This window comes from Schistocerca serialis, chromosome 4 (genome assembly GCF_023864345.2).
Source record: "Schistocerca serialis cubense isolate TAMUIC-IGC-003099 chromosome 4, iqSchSeri2.2, whole genome shotgun sequence".
Taxonomy (NCBI): domain Eukaryota; kingdom Metazoa; phylum Arthropoda; class Insecta; order Orthoptera; family Acrididae; genus Schistocerca; species Schistocerca serialis.
This window is the reverse complement of record NC_064641.1, coordinates 304,641,829-304,665,118: the sequence shown is the minus strand read 5'-3', so window position 1 is coordinate 304,665,118 and position 23,290 is coordinate 304,641,829. Positions and strand designations below refer to the sequence as shown.

Sequence of the window (23,290 nt, the reverse complement as noted above, 5' to 3'; positions counted from 1 at the left end):
CATAACTTCAGTTTGGTGAATTTTTGTGTGCGCGCCAGTATCTGTTGCTTGCTTGTGAAGGTTTAGTGACTAAAATATATAAAAGTAAGTAGTGCTTCAATATCTTCATTTCTCTCGAACTTTGAAGCAAACGGAAATTTTTAAGGAGTCAGTGCAATATGTATATAACAAGAATTTAGAAAAAGATTCCTTTGCTCCAGGAAAAGACTTCCGTGCATTTTTTCCCATTTTTGTGACTGCATCCTTCTTTTCGTTTTCCCCTTAATAGATTTTTTTAAAAGTAAACACATCAGCAGTGAAGGGTCAGTGATCTGTTGACTTAAACAGTTTCTGTTGCTTGAAAGCACATCTTGCACTTCCAGTCCCATGCTTTTCCTGTATTTCACCTTCCAATACTTAGTTCAATTCTCTGTATGCATATAATAAAGTGCCATGTTTAGTGTTTTGTGGTGAAGGGATAAATAATATATCCTGAGAAATATTTTCCTGAACTTCACTTCTTTGTGGCATTACTTGGTACACAGTAATCTTGTTCTCAAGCAGGTTATAAATTATGTTTTTTGGGTAACGTGGCATAAACATAAATTGCCTAAACCCATTTGATATAACCATAGAGTATAGTAGTGGTTCATTGCCTGACATCTTTTCCTGTTTATGTACAAGGTGTGTTCAGAAAGTATCTGTTGGCCTACAATAGTTTTCATGAGAACATCCAGTTGTTTTGATCACTATATATGAACTGCCTGTAGTCAGGGAGTTTCCCTTGCCAAAAATAGCAGTATACTAAATATTTGTCCAATAGTATTTTTACTTCACCACTATCACAGAAGGGTGCACAAAATTGTACAAAAGCTCACAGAATCTAAAATTAAATCAGCCACAATATCTGTTTAGAATTTTAAATGCAGAAATGACTGGCAATTAGAAGACAATACTTGTCTAGATTCATAGCATATTTTGAATACTATAACCATTGATTATAAGTACTTGGAAGTACAAGAGAGAAATCCATAAACAGTCATCTCAGTTAAAGCCTGTCAAGAACAACAAAGAATTAGTTGCAAAGATTGGCAACTTAAATTTCTGGTATGTAATCACTCTGAAGGGTGCTTTGTTACTCATAATTACCCAAAGAGTGTGTGTGTGTGTGTGTGTGTGTGTGTGTGTGTGTGTAGTATTTATGACCCGATATGCCAAATTATCACTGTGTCTACAGTTCCTCAGCTAAGTTTTTGACATGATCCACGACTGTATCCAGGACAAGCAGCACAAATGGAAAGGGTGCCAGAGGCACCCAAGTACAAAAAATTTGTTTGGAGGTGTTTCACAATTAATAGCGAAAACTAAAGGGAGTGGAGATATGTGTGGGAGGGGGAGGACACCAAATGAAACATCACTTGTGTGGAGAAATGTTCTTAAGCCAGCCCTGGCTGTATCAAGTGTGATTTTCATTCATCAAATACGACTAATTTACTTCTGATTTTCAGTAGGTTGTAGAATTTAACATTGTATCAAAGCTTTTCTCTGAAAGGCGAATGACAGATTGAAACCATTCTGAAAATATTTCTTGAGCCATTCTGTGACTGTTAAATTAGTTGTGTCATTGAGACTGTGGTAATGCTTTGTCAGGAACTGGATAAAGTATGCATGGGAAATAACCTTTTTATGCTAGCCTGTGTGTTGATACTTTTCGAATGCACTTTGTACACTTTGCATTCCTCGTAGTGCTTGTGTTAGAGTAGTCTGGAACTTTGATTACTCTTGTAGATGGAGCTAGTCCTATAATCTTGGTCATGCAGAATGTTTTTTCTCTTTTCAATGAGCTGCATCGATGCTTTCACCAGTTGCCTACGTTGGTAAGTAATAGCTTCTTTTAACATTTTCTGATTTGTTACACATTTCCTTAGTTTGCAAAAATAAGCTTATTGTTTCAAGTATTGGCATATATCTACATAAGCTCATACACAAGTTATCTCCATTTTATATTTTAATTCTGTATAGCCCCTTGACTAAAAATAAATATTTGCAAGTAAATGCAGTTGAGAAATAAATTCGATGACAGTGTAGTTGTATAATTAAAGGGAATGTATAATATAGTTTACCAATAATGTGAATAAGTATCGAATGACAAATATCACTAAACTGTCCATATCTTGTGAAAAATGACATATTTTCCAAACTGGTAACATCTGTATGTATTGATATATGTATGTGTGTGTGTGTGTATATATATATATTGAATGCTCTACTTACAGGCAATATTGGAGTAAATGAACTACTTACAAGTTTAGTTCAAGCTGTAGAGGTATTTACGGAGCAACAGCGAATAGATGTGAAGGAGGAAGAAGACCGAGCAGCTAGGGAACGTGTTAAAATGGAGCAGGATGCAGCTTACCAAGAATCGTTAGCAGCTGATAGGTAAGTACCTAATTCTTAGATGGTGCAGTAAACTACACACCAATTGATTTTTGTTGTTATACAAGTGTCATGAACCTCTTTTAACATCTTAATATAAAAGAAAGAATAGGGTTATTTTACCAAAATACATACAGTTGGTAACGTATTTCACGTAGTTTTTCATAAGACCTGCAATATGCTTTGTATCACTATAATTTATTTCTCTCTTAACAGAAACAATTTAGAAAGATGAGGAGTATAGTTTTCATAGTAGTGCACAAAAAAGACTAGCATGGTCTTAATACTTGTTTCCTTATTCATTGATGGTAGCCTTCTGGCAGTTTTAAAAGTGGTGTTTAAGCACTTTTGGAAGCTGTTAAAAAATAAAAACAATTATGAAGGACAGTTAGATACTCCTTAACAAAATAGGTACACTCTAGATTTAATGAAAGTGTAAATTCAATTAGATATAGAACACCACCAAATTATGGAGAGTTGAAGTGTCATCTGTCAGTAACAAAGTAACTACCCAGGAAGAACATTTTATCAGTGTCTTAAGACTTGTTTGATTCAGCTCTCCACACTAATCTATCCCATGCAAGCCTTACCATCTCTGTGTAACTACTGCAACGTACAGCCACTTGACTCTGCGTATGATAGACAGGCCTAGATATCTCTTTACAGTTCACCTGCACCCTTTCCGGCATCAAGCTCAGCATTCCTTGATGTTTCAGGATCTGTCGTATCAACCTGTACCACCTCCTATTCAAATTGTGCCATAAACATTTCTCCCTTATTTGATTCAGAATCTCATCATTATTTATTCAGTGTACCTGTATAATCTTCAGTATTCTTCAGTATCACCGCCTTTCAAAAGCTATTCTCTTCTTGCCGGTACTCTTTATTGTCCATGTTTCATTTCTGTATAAGACTGCACATGAGACATATTTCAAAAAATGATTTCCTAACACAATTTTTTACACAATGTTAACAAATGTCCCTTCTTCAAAAATGCTGGTCTGCACCTTACATCGTCTTTACTTGGGCCATTATTAGCTAATTTGCTGCTCTAATAGCAAAACTCATATACTACAATTAGTAACTCATTTGTATGTGGATGTACACATACATTCTCCGATAGCCGCTGTACACTGTGTAGCGGCGGCCACCACTCATTTCCTTTCCTGTTCCATTTTCAAATAGAGAGGGGGAGAAATGACTGTCTGAATGCCTTCATATGAGCCCTAATTTCACTTGTTTTGTCTTCGTGGCCCTTACGAGAAATGTACATTGATGGCAATAGAATCGTTCTGCAGTCAGCTTCAAATGTCAGTTCACCAAATTTTCTCAGTAGTATTCCTCAAAAAGAATCTTACCTTCACACCAGTGATTCCCTTTTTGGTTCCTGAAGCATCTCCGTAATACTTGTGTGTTGCTCGAGCCTGTCGGTAACAAAACTTGCATGCTGCCTCCGAATTGCTTTGAAGGCTTCCTTCAGTCTGACCTGGTGGGAACCGAAACACTTGAGCAGGTGAAAAATGCTTTCCTAAAATTCTCCCAATAAACCTTCTCACCAATAAACCTACTCACTTGTTCAATTTCACATCACTTTGCATCCTGGATATTTAACCTTCATGATTCTGTCGAGCGTCATGCTACTAATGCTGTATTGAAACATTACAGGTTTGTTTTTCCTACTCATTTGCATTAAAGTGCATTTTTATATATTTTCATCACATCAACAAGAAATTTTGTCTAAGTCATCTTGTTTCTCCCTACAGTCACTCAATGACACCACCTTCCTATATTCTGCAGCATCGTCAGGAAACAGCTGAAGACTGCTGCTCACCATGTCCTTTAGGTCATTTATGTATATAGAGAATAACAGTGGTCCTATCACACTTCCCTGGGACACTCTTGATGATACCCTTGTCTCTGATGAACACTCACCGTCGAGGACAATATACTGGGTTCTAGCCACTCTCATATCTCAGAACCTATTCTGTATGCTTGTACCTTGGTTAAGTCTTCAGTGGGGCACTGCATCAAATGCTTTTCGGAAGTCTAGGAGTATGGAATTTGCCTGTTGTCCTCATGAGTGGTTCACAGGTTATCACGTGAGAAATGGGCAAGCAGAGTTTCACACGAGTGTCCTTTCTGATACCATGCCGATTTGCAGACAGAAGCATTTCTTTCTCAAGGAAATTTATTGTATTTGAACTGAGAATATGTCAGTGAATTCAGCAGATTGATGTTAAGGATTTTGGTCTGTAATTTTGCAGATCCATTCTTTCACCTTCCTCATAAACAGGAGTCACCAGCACTTTTTTACAGTCACTTGGGACTTGGCAATGGCAGAGAGATTCACGATAAATGCAAGCTAAGTAAGAGGTCCATGCTGTAGAGTACTCTTTTGAAAACCGAATTTCGATCCTGGAGACTTACCTGCTTTCAGCTCTTTCAGTTGTTTCTCTGCACCAGGGTGCTTATTACTGTGTTCTCCGTATGTGAGTCTATGCGATGGTCAAACGATGGTATGTTAGTATGATTTCCTAATTAAATTCCCTCAGAATACCCAGATTTAAGTTTTATTTCACTGTAATTGATGTTATTCACACAACTTTTTAAGACAGTACTCATTCCATTCAGCTGATAGTAAGTCTCATAATAGTCTGGCAGAATTATGTGTCATTATCAAAACGTAAAGCTTTATTTCTTCTCTTGACTTTAATTCCTTTTTAGTGTTCCGTGCCTCAGTCTGTAAAAATGGAAACCTTATAGGATTGCTTTGTTGACCGTCCTTCTGTCTGTCTGTCTGTCTGTCTGTCTGTCTGTCCATCCATCTGTTACGAACCCTTTTTCTGAGTCATGGGTTGATATATTAAATTCAAATTTATGTCATGTATTAAGGTCTGTGGTCCCTTGACAGTATAAAATTTTTACTACTAAGTCAATTCAGTCAAAAGATACAGCCATTTATGTCACATATTTTAATAATCAAAAACTCAGCAAAACTTATAGGGTACTTTCCATTGATACAGAATTATTAAATTTGGCGAGAAGCAAGGTTTTGTGTAGAAGTAAAGCGAAAATTCTGAAATTGTTAATTTGTAATTACTTCACACGAAAAAATATTTCTTTTGTCATTTATTATCTGACTTCAAACGTGAAATTAAAACATTTTCGAAAGTCTTGGAATCCCTAGGACCAATATCTTGACAGTATCAGTGTTGATAATGATCAATATCCTTGATTTGCGGAATGGATGAATCGTCTGTATACATAGTTAAGTGTGTATGAAGTACTCGGTGCATGAGTCCTACTCACACTTGGTCAGTCTTTTATTCCCAGATTACTTCTTGATTTTCTTTACTGCTTGCTCTAAGCACACATTAAATTAAAGAGTGGTGGTGGGGATGGGGGCACTAGACTACAAGCCTGTCTCACTCCCTTCTCAACTACAGCCTCCCTTTTGTGTCCTTCAACTGTTAAGACTACAACCTTCAGCTATTATGATTGTACTCTGGTTTCTGTACAATTTGTAGATAATCTTTTGCTCTGCATATTTTATATCTGATAATTCTGAATTTCCAACACAATCAAAAGGTTTTTCTAGGCCAGCAGATGCCGTAAGCTTAGGTTTTTCTTTCTTCTGTCTGTCTTCTAAGACAAGTCATATAGTAAGTACTACTCCACACATTTTGACATTCATCCGGAATTTTCCCTCGTTTTGGCTTCTTTCGGTCGTTCCATTCTTATGTAGATAATTCATGTTATTAATTTGCAACCATTTATGTGCTAAACTGATTGCTGTGTAATATCCATACCTTTCAGCACTTGCCCTCTTCGGTACTTGCCCTCTTTGGTACTGGGATTATTACTTTCTTCTTGAAATCTGAGTGTATTTCGCCTGTCTCATGCAATATAATACGTACCAGATGCAGTAGTTTTGCCGTGAGTAGCTCTCCAAAGGATTATAATTATTCTGAAGAAATGTCCTCTTAATTCAGGAGCCTTGTTTTGACTAAGGTCTTCCTACTGTATTTACTTGAATCTAAGCAGCACTTTTTTTCCGGTTTTTGTAATCCAAAAAACCGCCTGCGGCTTATAATCGAGTGCAAAGCAAGCGGAAGTTCTGCCGTCGAATATATGTAGCGCTACACAGGCATGCTTTGTAGGCACAAAGATAAATACTGGCGCCAAAACCTCTGCGTCAGTAAATAAATTTAAAAAAAAAGAAAAAAAAGTGGAAGACGAGCTTTTTTTCTCCGCCCCGAGTTTCGACCACTGCGTTCTCATACATTATCCAACGAAGTAAATATAAATTCCGTATTGTTCATCTTCGAATGTAGCAGAATTACAATGTACTACAAAAATCCGACTGGCATGACTGTTTGGGATGTTTGTCAATATGGCCAACTCTACGTTCTGAATTTTTTCCTACCTGTGAGAAGTGATGGTTGCTAATAAGAACCTGATGAAAAGTGAATCACATACAGTATTCTCTTTACCATAAAAATAATACAAATATAAACATTTTGCCATGTATTCTTTCGTGTTTGCTGCTATCTCATTTAAATACTGTCTGCCTAATAAACTACGAAACTAGAGTGAGACAGCAGCAAACGCGGAAGAATATACGTATCGTGTCATGTTTATATTCGTATTATTCTTATGCCTGGTAGTGATACAGTCAGAAATGAAGCACGGCAACTGACTAGATTTTTAAATCTAAGATGACTCTAATTTCTGTGCAGAATTTGATGTACTAAAGAAGCGGCCACAAAGATTTTCAAACGGAGAAAAATTTTTGCCTAACTCTCATTCAGAACATGTTCTATCATACACAGTCTATTATTTGGTTCTTGTTGATCATTATCAAAGAAAGCAGCAGTGTAAGTAATAACAAATAGCATTCTCTTGCCATTGTTTCGTTAATGAGACAATTCCTCTCTCTCTCTCTTTGTTTTTTTTTTTTAATTGGAAGCGGCAGTAGCGCGCACAAAAGCAAGCCATGCTGCGAGCGCCGACAAGCCGTAAACATGCACTATCAGAATGCGACAAACAATGCATGACCCAGTACAGTAATGCATTTTTCAGCTTAGAGTGATGTAAACACCTATAACAAAGAGAACAGCACTTATCAGATCAAAGCAAAATAAGCAATTAATTCAAACCAGATGAAGCACGTGAAAAAGAAAGGGTACCCGTATAAATATGGATGGAGCGTCTGACGCATAGCAATGGCTACCTGGTAAAGCTTAACTGCTAAGCTTACGACTCGAACCAAACTACTGTAGGTGTATCGTCATTCATTCGACCTAAATTGTGTCTCATATTGCAATGGACCAACTTTGTTTCGATTTGGAGGTGCGGCGTAAAACTTTTCTCTCTCCTTGAATTTCGAGTCTCAAATTTCAGGTGCGGCTTAGATTTGGGAAATTTTTTTTTCCTTTATTTCAAGTCTCATTTTTCAGGTGCGGCTTAGATTCGAGTGCGGCTTCGATTCAAGTAAATACGGTATGCTCTGTCACACTGTCTGCTGCCGCTTTCTTTAGATATGTATGTTCCCTTTTGCCTGCTTCATTTTCTGCATGTTGATATTTACTCCTTTCATTAGTTAAACGTAATATCTCTGGTTATGGGAAGCCATAGTGCAATAAACACATTTGAAGGAGAAAAGTAACAATTCACTGGGTAGATGAGGTACTGAGTAGTCAAAAGGCACCTACCGGTAACAAATCTAGCAGCCTGCCTCTGAATTGCTTCAGTATCTTCCTTTGATTCGACCTGGTACAGATCCCAAAGACTCTAGCAGTACTCAATAAAAGGTCGCATCAGAGTTCTATATGCAGTCTCCTTTACAGGTGAACCACTCTTTCCTAAAATTCTCCCAATAAACTGAAGTCTACCTTTCCTATCACAGTTCTAACATGCTTGTTCCATTTCACAACTCTTAGCAACATCAACCCAGGTATTTCAGTGGCTTAACTGTGTCAAGCAGGACACTAGTAATACTGTATCCGAACATTACAGGTTTGTTCTTCATACTTGTACGCATTAACTTAAATTTTGCATATTTAGTGCTGGCTGCTATTCATCGTATGTACTGGAAATTTTGCCTAAGTCATCTTGTATCTTCCTACAGTCACTCAACATCGACATCTTACCGTATACGACATGATCAGCAGACAACTGCAGATTACTGCCCATCCTGTCTGCCAAATCATTTATGTACATAGAGAATATCAGCAGTTCGTTCATGCTTCCTGATGATACCCTTGTCTCTGATGAACATTCGCCGCCGAAGACAATGTACTGGGTTCTATTACTTAAGAAGTCTTCGATCCACTTGCGTATCTGTGAACTTACTCCGTATGCTCATATCTTTGTTAACAGCCTGCAATGGGGCACCGTGTCAAATGCTTTCCAGAAATCTGGAAATGTGGAATCTGACGCTTGCCCATTATCCATCGTTCACAGTACCTCATGCGAGAAAAGGGCAAGCTGAGTTTCATACGAGCAATGCTTTCTAAAACCATGCTCATTTGTGGACATAAGCTTCTCAGTCTCATGAAAGTTTATTATATTCCAACTGAGAATATGTTTTCAAGGATTCTGCAGGAAACCGAACTTACGGAATTTTACGGGTCTGTTCTTTTGCCCTTCTTATATACTGGAGTCACCTGTGGTTGCTGTATATTCCCCACCCCCACTCCCCCACCCACCCACGGTACCATCTACGGTACACCCCGAGGCAGCAGCTTGAAGGTGACTGATGATACCTAGAAGTGCATTCAGCTGTTCGCAGTGAGGCTACAATGTCCTGGTGGACTTCAATGTACTGCCACTTTAGGTTGTCTAGGGTGAGGGGTTTTGTCAGTCATAGTGGGAGAATGGTGACGATAGGAAAGGAGGATTGAGGAAACTCTGGGTGACAGTGTGGAGGAAGAGGCAGAAACGTTGCGATACAGAAGTGAGGTGCAGTCACAGAAATATTCATTAATCACCTTTAGAATAAACTTCTGAACAACAAAGACAACACCCAGAAAATTGTGCACTACAGCATACAGCATGTAGATGCCTCATTTGTGGTAGATAATGGAACTGAAAAGGAAATACAAACTTCGTTAAGTAGCTCCAATAACTTACATAAAACACCAACTCTACCATAGAATATCACAAGGTTAACAAAATAAATTTCTCAGACATGACAATAACTAATAGAAACCAGACCCTTAACATCAATGTGCACAGAAAACCAGCAGACACTGACACTCATTAATAAATCCTCCACACATCCCAACTCATATGAACAAACTACATTCAGACCCTTCGTAAGCAGAGCACAGAAATTTGTGCTTAATGCTGCTGCCTGAGACAGAAATAACACACAGAAAATACACATAACAATGGCTGTCATGAATATGAAGTACAGGTGCTTCCACAATAAATAACAAAAAACAAACTCAAACAAACAGGCATGACCATCAGCCATAACATACTAAAACCCAAGTATATAACTACACCCTATTTAGGACATGACCATCAGACACAACATGCTAAAACCAGAGTATATAAGTACACTGTATTTACAAGTTTATTTCAGACATAATAGCCGAGCTGTTTAAAAACACAGGTATCAGAATCACTTTTGCCACCAACAACCACTTGAGGAAGAGAAAGGTTCATGACATCTCTTAAAAAAAAGAAAAAAAACTGAGCAAACAGAAATCTTTTATTACATGAGGTCATTGCTAAAAATACTATATTGGCCGAATGGGAAGAAACTTTAAAACCTGGTTCATAGAACATATTGACTGTCTCAGACTTGAAAAAGTTAACAAGTCAGCCATAATGAAACTTACAGGTAACACAGGACACAGTGTTTATAGTGACTGGAACCGGACAAAACTGGGAATGACTATAGAACCAGCAGAGGCTGGCCAACTGGCTCAGAGCTTTGACAGTGAGATGCAAAAGAGTTGCAGGTGGGTAGCACGAGATAGAGAGACAGAGAGAGAGAGAGAGAGAGAGACAGATAGCAGAAACGGACAGAACAAGAAGTTCAGTGAGTGACCCAAGATCGAAAACTAAGATGTAGCAAATTCAGAACCAAGACAACAATGTGTAGCAAGGTCAGTGCTGTAGCACAGAAAAATCTCAACTGTTGTGGAGCTGCTGCATTGCTTACTTTACAGGGAAGCCACAGACACCGATAGGTCTGCTTAGTGGATGTGTCTAGGCAGCAGTGACAGGAGCACCTGTGGAGGCAGCCACACTGCCTAGCGGCTGTCTTTGATTTCCATAGCGTCTGGCAGGCCTTCAAACATGCCAGGCCAGGATACCATATCCCTCCCTCATGAAATGGGCACATGGGGTCAGGAGTGACCCCAACAGTGCTGGGGAAGGTGGAGAGGTGGCACAGATTGAGGTCTGTCATAGAAGCCCGCCAGCAGGGGGAAAAAAGTGGGGCACCTGGCAATGTGCTGGGATGCAGTAGCATAGGCGGTGATGTCTTGGGCGACAAAGGCCAAGAGGGTGGAGGTTGCACTCGGACCTCTGCTTCCATGCTCACATCCTTGGGAACTACTGCAGGGGCCCGATAATGGAAATTGTTCCTTTCTGGGCAAGGGAGCAACAAGGGCAGACGACCCGGAACCAATTAAGTTATTGTTGGTGGAACTGTCGACAGAAGCAGATGGAGCTGTTTGGTATTGTTGTACTCCAAACCTCTCAAAGTGTCCACTATCATAAGACATTGCCCGTGGGTGACAACAACTGTAACCAGCATTCATAAGGGTTTCTACCCCCCCTAACAAGCTTGCTTACAAAGCTGAGCCCAGAAGGAAGCGCCCAGCATGCTAGATTCATGTAGGCTGTGGGGCCAGGAGGCGGAGGACAGTTTGTGGCTGCTGCCTGTGGATGAGCTCCACCTGGCTGCCACCATGGACAGGGGTGGCCCTTTAGGTGCTCAGAAACAGTCTGAGTGCAGCTGTGGTGATGAAAGTATCCACTGCTTCCGACATTCGTTGCTCAAATATATGCTACAGACACTCTGCTTCACCATTAGCAAGTGGGTGAAACGGCTTGCTGCCATTGAAGGCAGAATTGTTCGAAAGTTGCTGCCATATATTACAGTCCATTGTTCTGACATGATAGTGTGAGGAAGCCACTTGATGGCTAGAATCTGGATGAGAGCAGTGTGGGTGGTGGTGATGGTGGTTGCCATGCTGACCACATTTGGGTTGTTGGAATAAGTGTCAATGACAATGATCCGTATAGATCCCAAAAAGGACCAGTAAATTCCAGATGAATGTGGTCCCAGTGATGACAGTGGTTGGGCCAGGGGGCAAAAGTCTGGGGTGGAGCAGCCTCGTGCCGGGCACAAGCAGAACTGCTGCACATCATGCCACTACACTTTTTTTCAGTCCTGGCCAGTACACACATCACCTTGAAAGGGCTTTCATCCACGACATATCCAATGCCCACAATTTACCTCCATGTCAAGGAGGAATGACTGACAAACAGTGGGAGAGGCAAGCTCCATCCCGGAGCTGTGAATCGACAGACTTGGAACGAGAAGTGGCCCACCCGCGGAGCACATAGTGTTTGACACGCCACAAGATAGGGTCACGACCTGTCTTTAGCTATGTGAGTAGTTTAATGGGAAGCTCATGTAAGGCATGCCCTTGTTCATAATCAATGTGGAAACAGATTATTTCCTACTGGGCAAGTGCCAGGTCAGGCACTAAGGGTAAATGAGAAAGGGCATCCACATTTTTGTTTTGTGCCATGGGCTTGTATTTAATGTCATAAATGTAGGATCTGAGGAAGAGTATCCAATGTTGTAGTTGTCATGCAGTCTAGTCTGGAAGCCAAGAGCAGAGCCTAAAGAAAGCTGGTAGTGGCTTTTGGTTCAATAGGAGGGCAAACTGGGTTCCGAATAGATAAAAGCGGAATTTCTTAATCGCAAAGATGATCATCAAAGCTTCTTTTTCTGTCTGCAAATAGTTTCTCTGAGCTGGTGTCAGCACCTCTGATTAATAGGCAATCGGTTGCTCTGTTGCATCATTGTTCCTAAGCACCAGTACTGCGCCAGTACCATAGGGAGAAACATCGCGACCAAAACCAGTGGACTTGATGGAGTAAAGGGGCATAACGTAGGGTGCTGTGTGCAACAGACACTTCAGATGCGTGAAAGCTTGCTCACAGGCAACTGTCCACCTGTAATGAGTGCCCTTCTTTTGCAACTGGTTGAGCAGATGCATGGTGTGGGCTACTTGTTATAGGAACTTGGAATAAAGAGTTACCTTCCCCCAAAAAAGCCTACAGCTCCTATAAGTTTTGGGGATGGTGTGGAGAGTTCATGGTAGAAATGTTGTGGTCAGTGGGGTGGATCCCATCGTTGTTGAGTAACTGGCCAAGGTATTCCACTTGCTCCTGAAAAAACTTGACATGTATGTAAGTGGCACTTTTGAGCCCTGAATCTTGTAACTTAGTAGAGTGTGTGTGAAGTTTGCACTGTTGTTCCTGACATGAAGTGCTCACGACAATTAAGTTGTCAATTGTACAAGCAGGAATGGACATGGTCAACTGTTCCAGGTACCTCTGAAAAATCGCTGGAGCGGAAGAGATCCCAAAATGGCAAACACCTGTAAAATGAACCAAAGGTGTTGTTGATGATCATAATGTATTGTGATTCCTCATCCAGGGCAATCTTCAAATACATGTCAGCAAGATCTGTTTTGTAAATATTTACCTCCATCAAGCTTTGTGAGCTGGTCCTCAGACTGCAGGTTAGGGTAGATTTCCACTTGTACTTGGTACTCGGGCATTGGCTGGTGCTTCAAAATCTACACATCCGGAGAGACCCATTGTTTCTTGACTACCAGGGGTGTGGCCCAAGCACTAGTTTTGACAGATTCAATTATCCCAACTTTGTGGAGACAATAGAGATCTTGCCAACAGCAGCCCATAAAGAGACAGAAAGAGGCCGTCCTCGGCAGAAACGGGGTGCAGCACACGTATATAAGGAGATGTATAGTGCTCTCCAGGCCTGATTCAAATAGAGGCATGACGGTAGTACAGAGGTCGTCAAGCTCCTGGAAGGAAACCATGCCTGAGACTACCAAAACCTCATCAGTGATGGAGAATCCAAACAGTGAGAAGGTATCATAGAGACAAAAAGTGTCGCCTGCTGATTGACTATTGACAATAGAGTTACCACCTGTATGATGTGCTTGTACATAGCATTGACTGCGAATTGACCCCAGGGAGGAATAGAGCTGTCACCATAGGTGACAGTCATATGGGAAGAGGGCCAAGTCAGGGGAATGAAGACAAGCATATGTTTGGAGGTTAATCAAAGAAACAGTAGCTCCTGTGTCCACCTGGAAGCAGATACTCTTGTTTTGAATTATGAGGTCGATAAACAAGTTAGTGGTGTAAGGATCACCCTGAGGAACAACTGCCTGGAGTTCATGGTCCGATCTGTGATGCATGTTGGGGGTGATATCTGACTGTCCCAACAGTTGATGACAGACAGTGCAAAGATGGCCACCTTTCCCATAGTGGATGCAGTGCACCCAATGATCCAGGCAGTCAGCCTGCAGGTGCACTGTGAAGCAGTCAGACACGGTGGGAAACCCCATTGCTTATTTCAACAGCATGTGATAAGCTGGTCAGAGGCCATGGAGACATCCAAAATCTATGAATCACGACGACAACAACAGGAGAAAGACTTGGGAGAATTCCACCCCAAGGTGACAGCTGGAGCACCACTGCCTGGGATCAAGCCAGGAGACATTAGTTTGCTACCTGGTCAATCTCAGAAGAGTGCACGATTTTCAGAATATCATCTAAGTGAGGATTGTCCAGTTTGAGGGCTGCATTGTGAATTTTCGGGTTGAAAGCCAATTGAACCATGAAATCTCGGATCAGAGGATGTGCATATGAATTTTTATAAGCTGGGTTTGTACAAGTTAAATCGCAGTGTTGACTCAACCCATGCAAATCCATCTCCCATGGCAGCTTGTGGTACTGATAGAGCTAAAGGCATGATGTGATCGCTTGGAATTATTCTGAATAATAATTGGACAGCAATGAACACACCTACCCAAATGTGAGCTCAACCAGATTTGAGAGTGGAGACAATTTCTTGAGCAAGAAGAATGTTTCCGGGGAAGCCCAAGAAACAGAGCAACTAATGGAGAACGTCTTCCAAAAGCTGAAAAGTTGCGAAGTTCTGTTTCAGCCACTGCAAATACATGTACTAAATACTGTCTGCGTTGTTAAATGGTGGAAATGCGGAGAAGTGACTACAGCCTGCAATGGTTGGGAACTGCAAACCTATAAGTGATATGACAACAGTTGAAATTGCTGTTGGAACTGCTGTAGCATTTGCTGATGCAGGAGCAGTTGTTGCAGTTGCCGTTCTACAAGTTGCACGAACGTGGCATCCATGAAACACCACTGACCTTTTTACCTTGACACCAGTTACAGTGACTGGAATCAGACAAAATAAGGAATAAATCGAGAGCCAGCAGGGACTGACCAAGAAAGTAGACAGTGAGCTCCAAAGAGTTACAGGTGGACAGCATGAGAGAGAGCCTTACAACGAAGATGGCATGACAGAATAACAAGTCCAGTGAGGGAGCCAAGATTGGAAACTAAGAGGTAGCAAATTCAGAACCAAGACGACAATGTGTAGTGAGATCAGTACAGGAGCACAGAAAAATCACAGCTGATTGCAGAGCCGTGTGCTACTGGCTTTAAAGGGAAGCCACAAAAGATAATAGGCTGGTGGAGTGAATGTGTCTAGGTGGTAGCGACAGCTGTGCCCACAGATGTAGCTCCGCTGCCTAGCGGCTGTCATCAATTTCCATACCATCTGGTGGGCCTTCAAACATGCTAGGCTGGAATACTGGAGTGTTGGTGTAGACAGTGATCTTAAAATACTGCACACTTTATAAAAGAGCTGAGGGGTGTGTACTTTGCTGTTAGATCAGAGGATAGAGGTGATCGTTAGCCCAACAAAACGGAAACCATCAGCTTCATATGCACAGACCCGTAAAATTGTCCTCAAGAGTTGTCTTTCAACATTTATGTTATCATCAGCATATGTCCCAAGTCTCGTCATTCGCTGCTATCTGTTAATGATGCTACAATTACATCAAGTTTGAAGGTAAACAGAGAATGTCACATTCAAACACAGTGTGCTTTGTTAATCAAAAAAAGTTCATTTGATGATATCATACTAAGAGAATGAGAATGTGGGATATCAAATAACCATCTTAAGATTATAACAGCTATATAAAATCACGGAAGACAAAATACAGTTCCGAGTGCCGAAGTAGATGCACCTATACTCTTCTGTCTCATTGAAGGGCCAGTTTAAGGGCCATTATGTTTGACGAACTGCAGGATGATCTCCCCAGGTGTGATATGTACATGACTAATTTTGAGAGATTTTTGCTAATGTCCAGCAAACTTGGTAAAAGGAACAGTAACTATGGAGGAACCTGGAAACTCTTGAATAGCCTGGGAACTTTCAAGAAGTATCTCAATTTGGTTGTTACTTGAACAGGCCACTAATGATTTGCAAAACTGATGAAAAGAGTAACAATCACAATCAAGTAATCTGGAAACACTCAGTCACCATGTAAAGAGTCTCTCAGTTGGGTTGATACTATAACACACCACTGTCATGGAACATAGTAATTCCTAGAGCAACAAGTAACATATGATGAAGTACAGATTGTGCCTAGCATGGAACACATTGACTGAACGGCAGTAATACAGGTTACAGAATAGACTGAGCACTCTTTTGCGATCATTTAAATAATACCATTTCTTTGGCAGTTCACCAGAGTACGCCAGGGGGCTGATAGAGGTGGACGTAGCCTCTATAAGTGTGCCTGTGAACTGTATGGACACAAGATCTTTGAAATCGCGTGAATGAGTGAAGGTACGTCAGCCTGTGAGAACAGTTGATAGAGTAATGATCACTAAAGACTTGTCAGCAATCAAGGAGGATCCCAGTCGGGTTGCTACTAGAACAACATACTAATGACCTGCAAAACCGAAGAATGAAAAATGATCCCAATAAAGTAATATGGGAACACTTGGTGAATGTGTAAACATGAAGGAAGATCCCAGTTTGGTTGTTACTGGAACAATCCACCAATAATGTGTGTAAATATAGATAGAAAGGAAGGAAGATTAGGGCTATTAGATAGACACAGATAGTGAAAGAAATTACTAATGGATGTAACAAACAATAAGAGGGTGGGATTGTTTGCAAAGCAAAATACAATGACCAACTCAGTTTCTTGTAAGTGTCTACTACAAATTCACAAAGAATGTGGACTCCCTGAGGGTTCTTTGTCAGATATTAATATTTTTATTATGTCAGTGTTATACAGTCCTTTATCTTTCCTAGTTGACGTATCTGTTAGAAATACTGCCCTTTGGTGTGGAATGTTTGCCAGACTTTCATACCTATTAAAAGAATTGCTGGTCTCATTCTTTATATTAGAACTTGGGTGTTAAGTCTTAATCAACACCTGTGGGATGCCTTTTTACTTAGTTCGTCTTCTATACATTCATGAGTATTACCTATTTGATGAATTACATTATCTGGCTATTTGAACATTTTTAATAAAGGTTTTCCTATAAAGTTCCTTTTAATGCTTCTACTGATGAAAGACCAATAGTTAAATGAAGTAATTCATTTAAAATAACTTGGGATTCTGTTGTGCTCAGGTAATTTGCCTACTTTTGCAAAAGTGCGTGACAAATGCATCCGATTTCCTTTATAACTTTTTCAGAAGGATGTAATGGCAGTTAGCATTTAGATATGGTAATGCGATGTACCCCTTCCAAAACTAAAAATTCCTTTAAACTGTTGCTTACAAATTGCACATCATTACAAGCAAGTAATCTTCTAAGTTTACCAACATCTGCAAATAATATTTTAAAGAATTAATTATTATGGCAGTATTTGCTGACTTAAAAGTATATAATTTTATGTGTTTAGACCATCATTCAATAGCTACTAAAATGCACACAACTTCTCTTCCACCTTTTGGCAAAGGCCCAAATAAATCTTATGCTGTCATCATGTACTCCAGTAGGTAATATTGGATAAATCTTGTAACTCAAATTTTTATTCCCTTCATTTACGTCATGACATAATTTACAGGTACGTAAAATCTCTTGATGAACAGTGCAAGGAAGTTGAAGATAGTAACGTAATGGGGAAGACAAGAGATCTTTATAAGAAAATTAGAGAAATTAAAGGAAAATTCCAGGCAAAAATTGGAATGATAAAAGATAGAAATGGGAAAGATCTGAGTGAAGCAGAGGATGTTAAGGAAAGATGGGCAGAATATGTAGAAGACCTATACAAGAAAGAACTGCATCATGACAGGGCTCCTACTGCTGATGTTAATGTTAATTTAGAACTAGAGCCAGATATTTTGGAGAGTGAAATCCAGTGAGCCCTTGAAAATATGGCTGATAACAAAACTAGTGGACATGATGAAATACCAGCAGAATTGTTTAAAGTCACTGGAAAGGATGCAGTGAAAGTGCTGCACTCAATATGTCAAAAAATATGGATCACGCAGCAGTGGCCAGAAGACTGGAAAAGATCAGTATTCATCCCCATTCCAAAGAAGAAAAGTTCTAAAGAATGCTCAGATTACCGAACAATCGCACTTATTTCACATGCTAGCAAAGTTATGTTGAAATTCTTACAAAATAGACTTCGCCAATATCTAGATCGAGAGCTGCCAGAAGAACAAGCTGGATTTAGGAAAGGAAGAGGAACTAGAGATCAAATTGCTAATATTCGGTGGATTATGGAAAAAGCGAGAGAATTCCAGAAAGATGTGTACCTCTGCTTTATTGACTACACCAAAGCCTTTGACTGCGTCGATCACAACAAATTATGGAGCGTACTGAAAAACATGGGTGTACCAGATCACCTCATTCATCTGATACGGAGTTTATACCTTGACCAAGAAGCCACGGTGAGAACTATGTATGGAACAACGAAATGGATAAAGATTCAGAAAGGGGTCCGGCAAGGCTGCATACTGTCACCGTACTTATTCAATCTGTATACAGAACATGTCATGAGGAATGCGAGGCTAGATGAAGGAGAAACAGGAATTAAAATAGCTGGAATAAATGTAAACAACCTCAGGTACGCGGATGATACGATCCTGTTGGCAGAAAGTGAAGAAGAATTGAGAACACTCTTACTGAAGGTGAAAGACGAAAGTGAAAAGGCTGGTCTTATGCTGAATGTGAAGAAAACGAAAATTATGGCAACTACACCTACCAATTCATGGGATATAGCAGGAGAAACCATGGAGGTAGTGACCACATTCAGTTATCTCGGTTCCCAGATCTCTGCTGACGGTGACTGCAGCCATGAAATCCGGAGACGCCTGTTGCTCGGTAGACAGGCGATGTCAAACCTTGACAAGGTTATAAGGTCCAGAGACATAACACTAGCAACAAAGATCCGTATTGTGAGGGCTATGGTCTTTCCAGTTGTGATGTATGGATGTGAGACCTGGACCATTAGAAAGGCTGAACGGCGAAGAATTGACTCCTTCGAATTGTGGTGTTGGAGGAAATTTCTTAGAGTTCCATGGACTGCAAAGAGAACCAACAGATCAATATTGGTGCAAATTAAACCAGATTTCTCCCTGGAAGGTCTAATCTTAAAACAAAAGCTGACCTACTTTGGACACACAATGCGAAGGCATGCCTCGCTGGAAAAAACATTAATGCTGGGGAAGATTGAAGGAACTAGAAGAAGAGGACGTCAGAGGATGAGATGGATCGATGGCATCACAGAAGCAATGTGTTCCAACCTGGAAGGTCTACGGGAGAAAGTGCAAGACAGGAAAAAGTGGCGTGATTTGGTTCATGGGGTCACGAAGAGTCGGAACCGACTAAACGAATAGAGAGAGAGAGAGAGAGAAATCTCTTTCACTTTTCTTCTAAAAATTTTAAAATAATAGAACTTAATTATATGTCTAATACATTTCCTTATTCCAAAATGCCCAATACCTGTGTGTAAATACCATACAAGGTCATTAACAGCTATTGTAGATATACAGAGACTACTCCATTTGTAATGAAATGTTTTGTCGTTCTGGAATATGTTCCCTATTCCCCAGATATAGTTATAGTGCCATAATGTTAATATGAAGATCCTTCTTTTATTTTCATAGCTAACAACCTTACCTCATAATAACAACTACTTATTGATCTAAAAGTAACTCTAAATATTGCTCCACGTCCCTTGGTTCTACATTCATTAGTCATACCTAACAGTAATGTGATTTTGCATAGAGCACTACATCTCGTGAGACTTCGGTATAAATAATCTCTTTAATTTAAATTCTTGTAAAAATTATATCCATCTCATTAATTAACTTTGTAATAATCTATAATTTCCATCAAGAATGCCAAACTGTGAAGTATATATTATTATTTTAGTGACCTATACAAAAGATTTAAAGTTTTGCCATCACCACATAATGGATAGAAGTTTGGCTGAAATCGATCCAGGGGCTTAGGAGAGTTTTCTGTCTGCGGCTTTGTCCACATGTGCATGTCACTTGTATTTAACATTAGTGAAATTCATCCTGCATTTTCGCTTTCACTCAGATCAGTGTTTGACATCATATCTCCTGAACTATGTATCGTACAATGATAGAATTTTGCAGATACATTCAGCGGCATATGTGGATAGTGTCGGCAAAATGCATTGTTAATACAGTTATTAGTAAATAAGTAATAAATTCAAACATCACCTATGATGCGGCAGTTTTACTGCATGAACACTGAGAATATAGTAAGCAATAAAAATTTTTCATTTCAATATTTTGTGGGGGTTCTCAACGAGAAAAAGTTTTGTAAAGGTTTGAAATGAAGTATAAAGTTGCAAGTCACTACATGTCCTCTTTCTCAGATATTGGATGAATAAAGTCTGAGTATTCACACATCATGGGGTACATTTCTTTTTCATCCTCCTCCCATTGATATAATGGGTCTTACTCCCACAATGATTCTTTTCAGACAGTAAGAGACATATGTACAAAGTTTGGTTGAAATTGGTCCAGTGGTTTAGGAGAGATGTAGAACATACATACTTACATACATACATACACACATACATACATACATTGCTTAAATGTGTATGGATAAGATCTTGTTGAAAAGATGTTAGTTGAACCTTTTGCTCTTCAGTCAAAATATTTTATTCTCATGATTTCAGTTTGTTAGTTTTCATTAATTCTTGTTCAACCTGTTTTCGCTTCCAGAATGAGATTTTCACTCTGCAGCAGAGTGTGCGCTGATATGAAACTTCCTGGCAAATGAAAACTGTGTGCCAGACCGAGACTCGAACTCGGGACCTTTGCCTTTCGCGGGCAAGTGGTAGAGCACTTGCCCGCAAAAGGCAAAGGTCCCGAGTTCGAGTCTCGTTCCGGCACACAGTTTTAATCTCCCAGGAAGTTTTATGTTTTCGCTTACGTACTACAACATCCTCATCAAATGTTGCCAGATGAACGTACTTCACTACTTGTGCTTCCTTAAACTCAAATAGATTGTTGTGGAACGGTATACTTTCGCACTCCTGTATGAACTTCCCATGTAAACCATCTTTTTATTTATTCTACTTTAATCAGTCTAAGCCCAATAGTGTGTCAAAGTTTAAATTAGGAACTATATGCATTGTTTGGTAGAATGTTTTGTGGTGTTACACTGCTTCTTTACTAGGATATTGGGTGGCAAAGTGAAGCCTGATCAGGAGCTAAGGGTTCCTATTATTTAGTCTTGCTCACCGTTATTTGAGTACACCCACGAAGCCCTTCTGATTGAACTTTGTTTCTCAAAGCGGTGCAGTTACTGCTGGAAGTTAAGGTGGTGATCATGATATGTTGGTTCGAAAAATGCTTGTGCAACACATCACTTCACCAAAGTGATATGTTACACTACAGATTCTTCCCTTTAGGCAAATGATGTCATTACTACTGTGAGACCCCAATCAAACAGTAAATATTCCAAGTTCAAAACTACTTTTAACCGTCTCAACTTCAACTGTCTCAATGTAATAAATGTACTTACTCATATTTATTGTGTGTGGAATGCCTCATAATGAATTATAAACCATCAGTCATAGGCATGTATTTGCCTCAACTCCAGTTTAAGTTTCTTGGTATTTCTACCGGATAGTCATTCTTTTGCTGTGGATATAGGACCTTGAATGACAAATATTTATTCCAATATGGATCTTTAAACTGTTTTACACTGTTCTTTTGTCTCGTGAACTGTTCATCAACACAACCTACAGACCAGTACCCATTTAATGTCATTGTCTGTATTTCACCTAATCAAATATCTTTCTTCCAGAATTAAGGCTTTTCCAGCCATGCTCATCGCATTTTTCGAAACCATTATACTTAATGCTTCACCTTGGGTAAGACAACTTTTAGCAAACTTAATTCACACTATGTTTTGGGAAGAGCAGTACTGGGATATTGCTGTGTGTAGTTGTTACAGAGAACACAGTGTTCATTGTTACCAGCCAGTTTCCTCATTAGACACTTTCAGCATTCACAAAACTGTCATGAACCAGAGGAGTTATGTGCTTTGAAAGTTAACAAACATTTGTTGTCGGGCATTCTATAGTCAGTGACCTACTTTCCAAAGCTGAAGAATAGCACACAAAACTAAAAATTGCTTCATTATTTTCTCTTTAAATTAGCATATGGAATGGATTAACAAACTCAGGTAAATTAATCTACTTCGCTACTTTGGAGGAACCTCAACTAATGGCATCGGCTTATGGAGTAACTGTCAAGTTGCATGTCTTTCCACAGAAAGATTATATCTACACAATCATTTAATTATCCACAGCGATATTGTCCCCATTTGTGTATCCTCTCCACCTACCCTTTCCGTCACACCATATAGACATACAGATTAGGGTACAATATCCAGTTAACACTAGAATGGTGGAAGTGGTCAAAATGACCCCTGTCATACTTTGCCTTCATTGTCATAACCAATTTATTTACATTGTTAATGAAGTCATATGACTTTTCCTATAATTTTTTCTCTTGTTTACAGTGTGTAGTAGGATGTACAGAATATTTTATATTTTCTTCGGCATTTCATTCGACATACTTAGAACTGTGGAAATGGTCAGTTTGACCCCACTGTAATTTCTTTTCTGAATATATGTAAATTATCCAACAATGAAGGGGCAATGGTCAGCAGTCATGCAAGGCAGTTGCTGCTCATTGTTGCAACTGGGCTCGTGTAAATTCCAATCTACCACAGTTTATATTGTCATTCTGGTAATAGTCTTTGTCTGCAAAACTGTATTTTGTACATGTATCATCAGTGTGGACTTTCTGATGAAGAAGTGTTAAACCTCTTAGAGAATTCTGAAGGTGAATTGGAAATTGACTTCACTGATAAAAATGTTGTGAACGAGGAGTGGTTAGTGGAAGAGAATTCATAGGCTGATATACATCAGTCATCACCTCTTTCAACACAACAGGCACAGTTGGAATCATCTACAATGATGGTTTCTACGGATGGAATCTTATGGGAGATAGCTGACCTCCAATTTTTCATCTTCTGGAATGAGGTCAGCTGTGAAGTGTAGGTCTCACTGCTTATGCTTGCCAACAGGTAGATGATTCTGTCACCAGTGCCTTCCGACTTAGTTTTGATGAAGTAATACTACATCTCAGGAAGAAATACACAGAGTCAGATACTCGAAAAATACTAACAAACAATGACTGAACTGTGTCACTGGAGGAACTGGAGAAACATGAAAGCTATCATGTATGCT

General features: G+C 39.7%; 1 protein-coding gene across 1 annotated transcript in view; it reads left to right on the top strand.

Moving 5' to 3' along the window:
• The window catches only part of LOC126473976 (FAS-associated factor 1), a 141,961-nt gene that overhangs the window by 95,102 nt on the left and 23,569 nt on the right, over positions 1 to 23,290 (top strand). The window contains exon 10 of the mRNA XM_050101362.1: positions 2,256 to 2,418. Within this exon, the coding sequence (XP_049957319.1) occupies positions 2,256 to 2,418 (163 nt within the window). The remainder of the gene's footprint in view (positions 1 to 2,255; positions 2,419 to 23,290) is intronic.